Source organism: Condylura cristata, unplaced genomic scaffold (assembly GCF_000260355.1).
Source record: "Condylura cristata isolate star-nosed mole 26May11 unplaced genomic scaffold, ConCri1.0 scaffold00015, whole genome shotgun sequence".
Classification (NCBI taxonomy): Eukaryota; Metazoa; Chordata; class Mammalia; order Eulipotyphla; family Talpidae; genus Condylura; species Condylura cristata.
The window spans coordinates 6,744,159-6,751,029 of record NW_004567116.1 but is presented as its reverse complement, the minus strand read 5'-3'; the positions used below and the strand labels follow the sequence as shown (position 1 = coordinate 6,751,029).

Genomic DNA, 6,871 nt, shown 5'->3' with positions numbered 1-6,871 from the left:
TGACTCTGAGCTATTATACTCTACTTTTCCTTCTTTCCGTATTTCCTTAAAGTCTGTCTAAAAATATTGACTCCTTCCATTTGCTTCTGTTTCTTTTTCTTGACCATATATAATCTTGAGCATTTCCAGTAGCATGTCTTTAGATATTCATATTAATGGAAACCATGAAATAAGTGTTAACATGTAGTTTGTATGTAAGGGCAAATTATGCACAAAGTAAGAAAATTGAGTTGTCATCTTTGAAATGATATCATACTGATATCCTTGGATATGCTATCATAAGGGAACTTTATGATGGAAAATAATTCAGTTGTGGGAACAATAAAAAACAGCTTCAGAAATCACTTAATCCATTACATTCGGAAGAAATATAGTAGAGTGTGAACACTTTGTCTGAAACCAAAAGCCTGTTTTAGAACTAGATTGTCTTACCTCTAAGCTATAGAACCATCAATAAATCACTTAATTTTTAGCCTCAGTGTCCTAGGCTTTATAAAACTTATAATAATCCCAAGGTTTATATAGTTTTTGTAAATATTAAATCATATTATAGATGTAAAACACTTAAGGTATTTCTAGTAAATATTGTCCATTATCCTAAGACATATCTGCAATATATTGAATCGATACTGATTTTTGAAAAAATATTCACTGTATTTTATAAATTAATTTTGATTAATTTATTAAGCACACACACAACTGAAAAGACAAATCAGAATGCTTCAGTAGTTCAGACTTAGTTGGTAGAATTTCACATAGAAGAAAACTTAGAAAATGTTGATGAAAGAAAAAGAGAGAGAAGTCTTAACAACTACTGCCAGCTTAGCACTTTAGATGTAGAGTTATGTAGGCACTGCGTATATGAGTAAAGTATCTGTTGTTTCCTATGCAATATTTTGCAGCTTTCAAGTACACTTGAAAGATTAAAGTTTATTATATCTTTTGTCATGAAAACATTGTGAGATGAATCTCTTCTTGGTCAGGTAACATAGCTCCATTTTTGAAGTGATTTCAGTTATCATTTTATTCTTTGCATGCAGTAAAAGTTGGTTTGTGCCTGCAAAACATTTAATACCCTAACTTTCTGTGTTGTGTTAACAGAGTCAATCACCAATTTTTTGTAGAAAGTTCATTTTTTAAAAAAAAATCTTTGTCTTGGTTTCTAAACTTTCTCATGTTCTTTGAAAGCCAGTTACTGAATTAAACGCTTCACTTATGTGCTTTACAATTTTAATGGAGAAATAGTATAAAATAGTGTAATATTATAAAATAGTATAAAAATAAATTCAAGGTGGCAACCTATAAACTTTAATCAGGAAGAGTGCTCAGTTTCCCTCTTTTTTAAATATTTTTATATAGAGAAAAAATAACAAAGGAAATGATCTAACCAAACTAAAATAAACCCTAGAAATATAACTGCAGGTTGAGAAACCTTGGTGGAAACCAAGACAGGAGGGAGGCCCCTGGTCTAGGATAAGGGTGACATCATGGTGGGGTTCAGTGTGATATACTTCTGAAAAGGGGTGACCCCCAAGTCCTGTACAGTGTTATAAACCTATGTTACCTCAATAAGGCAAATAATTTAAAGTTTTGGTATTTAAATATTTCTCTTCATAGATTAGAACTGCTGTTAAGTTACCTCTATGATATTCCAGCTTCAGAGATTTTCATTATTGAAGGTTCTTTCAACTTATTTTTAAATGTTTTTAATTCAAGTTTTTAAGAAGGTATTTTTCCCCTTTCCAAATGTTCAAAGTTTTTTATGAAACGTTTGGATTCCTTAATATATAAGTTATTTTCAGTCTACCAATGCTAAATTACAGAGCAACATAACATTCATAAATTATGTGTTTAGGGGCCCTCCCTGGTGGCCCAGCGGGTTAAAGCACTGCACTAAGAAACAAGCCACTTCCACATGAATTCTATCCCCGCCTGCCCCGGAGGAGATCCACATGGCACGGCAGACCTCTCCTGACCTGCCTGCTGCTCCCCTCAGCAGTGTACCTCCTCAATCTGCCTGTTCTGCTCCCCACTCTGTCTCTGGTGAATCCTCTCACCCACCGCATCTCTGGCTTGTACCCCAGTTCTGTATGAGTAAATAATCTTTTTTAAAAAATTATGTCTTTATCTCAATAAATCATATTGTAATTTTTGTGAATGGCTTGATTCATAATTGACACACATTTCAGGGAGAAGCTAGCAAATCTCTTATTATATGAATTCCTGTTAAACAGAAATACCATTTAGTAATATGATGATGTGTTATTATTTCTACATCTATGTTGCTTAGATTTTACACTTTTAGCTCTTCTTTCTCTATTTTTTTTTTTTTTGCAAATAGTGGTTAGTATTTGACAAGCATTTATTTTTCAGTAAAATGTCAGTGCACATTTCAGTGAAAACACAGTAATGTTTACTCCTAATTTAAACACTGTTCTATGTCTGTTTTTTCCCCTTTACTGGGCATATACTTCTGTATTATAATACAAGGACTAATTTCTCTACAGAAGTTCTAAGATTGTGTATTTTATTGTTTTTTGGCACAATTAACACCTTCTTGCTTATATATGACCAGAACCCTAAAATCTTGCTCATTAAAAGAAGTAGTAATGCATTTTATATGTACAGAATTATGATGAAATGTCCTCAGGTATTTTTCCACTCTTTATCCTATTTATACCAACCATAATTCTCTCTTCTTTGGCCTCTTTCTGAATCTTTCCCCCTTTTCTAAAAGTATATGTACATCCTACGTATACTACATGAAATTATGAGTTTCATGAAAGCCTACTCATGATAAATTCTAAAATTTTAACCATAAAATGGGGATTAGATACTGAGATTAAAGATGATAGTTAAGAGTGCATCTCGGGCCCTCCCTGGTGGCGCAGCGGGTTAAAGTGCAGCACTAAAAAGCTAAAGCCACTTCAGCATGAGTTCGATCCCCGCCTGCCCCGGAGGTAACCACATGGCAATAGACCTCTCCTGACTCGCCCACTGCTCCCCTCAGCAGTGTATTTCAGTAGATCCACATGTTCTGCTCCCCGCTCTGTCTCTGGTGAAGCCTCTCATCACCCCTTTACCTCTGGCCTGTACCCCAATTCTGTATGCATAAATAAATTTTTCTTGTAAGTGCATCCCAGCTAGTGCACAAACACATGTACAAAGGAAAATATGAGGGGACAATTTATAAAAATATTGCCTCCATTTTGAATTATTTTCTTCTTTTTAAAAACATTTGTTTATTTGTGCATACAGAACTGGGGTACAGGCCAGAGGTGCTGGAGATGAGAGGATTAACCAGAGACAGAGTGGGAAACAGACAAAGTACACTGCTGAGGGGAGCAGCGGGCGGGACACCCCTCTGGCAGCGGATCAAACTGCTGCTGAAGCAGCCGCAGCTAGCTTCACCCACTGCGCCATCAGGGCATTTTCTTGGCTTCTTAAATGTTCGATGAACATTTCTCCAGTGAACATGCATTCTGCCTGCAGCAATATCACATTATAAATATATAATTATAGCATTGTGAAAAAAAAGAAATAGTCTACCTCTCATGGTTTCAGTGGTAGAGTAATTCAGTAAATACATAGAGTATCTTTACACCTGCAGTCAAAAATTGTGAGAAAAGGGAAAAGAAATGAAGATTTATTAACGGTTTCTAAGGGATAAAAGTAACACAACTACATTGAGTGCTTGACGATTTGTCCTTGGAAGCTTGCCAAATAATTTTCTTAGAAATTGGTCCCTCAAGGATGATCAGAATTTATGTGATCTCCCACCCCCAATATATGAGGAGCCTGGAATTGTCAGCAGGAGACACAAGGCAACTCTCTTCCACTTAGGTACCCAGTAGCACCCTAAGATTCTTCACAGACATCCTTGCAGGAAGGCTGCTATTTGTCCAGGACCTTCGGTTGATTGATTTTTACATCAGAATAAGATGAGTGCAGGAAAACTTAAAAAGCACTTGTCTCTAAGTAAACGTATACTGTATTTCAGGAGTTTTCAACTCAGATGGTTTTCATATTTAATCTCTGAGGAAAATTTTAGAGTGAATTATTTCTAGATTGATAATATTGGAAGAAGGCTTTTTTTCCCCCTGTGAACTTTGGCTCACTGTAAGTATTCCACCCCAAATTAGAGTTTTCATTAGATTCAAATAAAAATGGACACAAATGGAATGCTATGCACACATTTATTTAATTCTGAGACTCAAATAATGCCACATTTGTGGAAACAGAAATACAGAGTTGATGTCAATATTATCGAAAAATAATTTTGCAAGAAATTTTACTTAGAATGGTCAAGTTAGGAAATACTTGAACTTGTGGAAATTGGTGTTAAAGTTAATCAGAATTAATTATACTAATAAACTGCACTGAAGTCCTTTAAGGTCGCAATTTCTCATCAATACTAATGGATCAATTACAAAATAATGCCTTAAAACTATGTTTCCATTATTGTTTTTATACATTTTTTCAGGGCTACTGAAATTAATTATAGTGGGGGATATGTAATTGATAAGCTTTTTGCAGTCAGTCTAACTTGTAGACTTACAATATCATCATCTAATAGCTTTGAATCTGGATAGCTATCTTAAACTGTTTTATGTCCTTTTTCTAATGTAATAAAAAATATATGGTTAACAATGACATCTATGGTATAATATTTTTATGAAGAACAATTACATTAAATAAGGACACTTTTAGAATGGTGTCACTTTCATTCTAATTAAGCAACATCTCAGAATTTATTACATAATCTACAATGATCAATTTATACCTATTCTTTATTTGGCAATCAATTTTGATTTTATTCCATCGTATTCCACAAACCCCTCATTATTATAAAAATAGTTACTAAACAAATTTCACAAGTCAACTTATATGTAGAAGCACAAATCTTTTTTTGTTTTTTAGTTAGTTAGAATTGAGGCACTATTTTCATACAGCCAGCAAATATTGCCACTGAAGTGGGCCCCCAACAAATTTCCCCAACACACCATCCAGACTGCATTGGAAAAACAAAGCTTTTTGAAGAAATAGCTGATAAGTGTCAACTCTCATTCTCCACAGGTAAACCAGTGAAGCGCAATGCACAGAAGAAATAACACAGATGTGACTTACTTCATCCTTCTGGGATTTGCAGATGCTGAGGACATCCGGCTGGTGCTCTTTGGGCTGTTTCTGCTGATCTACCTGGTCACCGTGCTGGGGAATGCAGGCATGATAATGGTCATCCGCCTGGATGCCCAGCTGCACACCCCCATGTATTTCTTCCTCAGTCACCTGTCTTTCATTGACCTCAGTTACTCAACTGTTATTACTCCTAAAACCTTAGAAAATTTACTTACCTCCAACAAGAATATTTCATATGCAAACTGTTTCACCCAAATGTACTTTTTTATCTTGTTTGGTGCTGCAGAATGTTTTCTTCTGTCCTCCATGGCCTATGACCGCTACGTAGCCATCTGCAATCCTCTCCACTACCCAGTCGTCATGTCCACAAGACGCTGCTGCGTTCTCCTAGCTGGGTCCTATTTATTGGGTTGTACAAACTCTTTAGTTAATGAGCTTTGCATGAGCAGACTGCATTTCTGTGATGCCAATGTAATTCGTCATTTTTTCTGTGACACGTCCCCAATTCTAGCCCTGTCTTGCACTGACACCCAGGACACTGAACTCATGATATTCTTTTTTGCTGGGTACACCCTCATGGTCTCTCTTATCACAATATCAGTGTCCTACATGTCCATTCTCTCCACTATCCTGAAAATTAATTCTGCTTCAGGAAAGAGAAAAGCCTTCTCCACCTGTGCCTCCCATCTCTTGGCTGTCACTATCTTTTACGGTACTATGATCTTCACTTATTTAAAACCAAGCAAATCCTACTCCTTGGGAAAGGACCAGGTGGCTTCTGTGTTTTACACGATCGTGACCCCCATGCTGAACCCACTCATTTACAGCCTCCGCAACAAAGAGGTGAAAAATGCTGTCCTGAGAGTCCTGCAGAAGAGAGAGGGCTCCAGGCACTGAAGATGTGATGCTGAAGGTTTGATCTCCTCTCTTCTTTCTTCCTTGTAGGGTGTTTCTTTACTGTCTCTCTATAACAACTGCCTCCTTTAATTTGCTCATATTAATGACCCATTTCTCACTGGACAAAATATGACATTTCCAGGATTATGTCTTTAGAACTCTAAATTGTAATGGAAATAGTGAAATAGATCTCATTCTTATTGTCAGATTTAAACAACTGCTGCACAAAAAAAAAAGTGGAGCTGACATCTTCTATATTATATCAGACCATTTCCCTTGCCTATGCCAACCTCAGAAAATTTTAGTATGGAAAAGAACTCCATTAGTGACCCCCAAAACAGGTTCAAAAATCATTTGATCCATTATGCTCAGGAGACATGTAGTAGAATGAATACGAACACCTGTTTTGCCACAGGGGGACTGGATTAAAATCTACTAGATCTGCTTTGGGGAAGAGAAAAGCCTCTCCACCTGCCTCCCATCTCATTTCAGTCACCATCTTCTATAGCACTATGATCTTCACTTATTTAATAGTGAAGATCTTCAATAAGTCACCGATGCTTATTCTCAGTTCCTAATCTGTATATGAACAAAAAAATACCCCCATATTCATAGTTTCCGTGAAGATTAAACATGGTGGATATAAAGCGTTTAAGACATTTCTAATAATGATTGTCCATTAATTAGACTTATTTTCCTGCAATATTTTAATGCAGAATTTTTAACAAAATACTTATGTTTTATAACAGTACTTTTGATAACAGACAGGTACACAAACAGCTAAAAAGGAAAATCTCAGTGCTTCACAAAATTCAACTTAAGTGATAGATGTTAA

General features: G+C 35.8%; 1 protein-coding gene across 1 annotated transcript; it reads left to right on the top strand.

Annotated features, from left to right (window-relative positions):
- The first annotated feature begins 5,094 nt into the window (after positions 1 to 5,094).
- Positions 5,095 to 6,036, top strand: LOC101633781 (olfactory receptor 8H1-like). The gene has a single exon (XM_004683480.1). The coding sequence runs from the start codon at positions 5,095 to 5,097 to the stop codon at positions 6,034 to 6,036; it is 942 nt and encodes a 313-aa protein (XP_004683537.1).
- Positions 6,037 to 6,871: the final 835 nt, after the last annotated feature.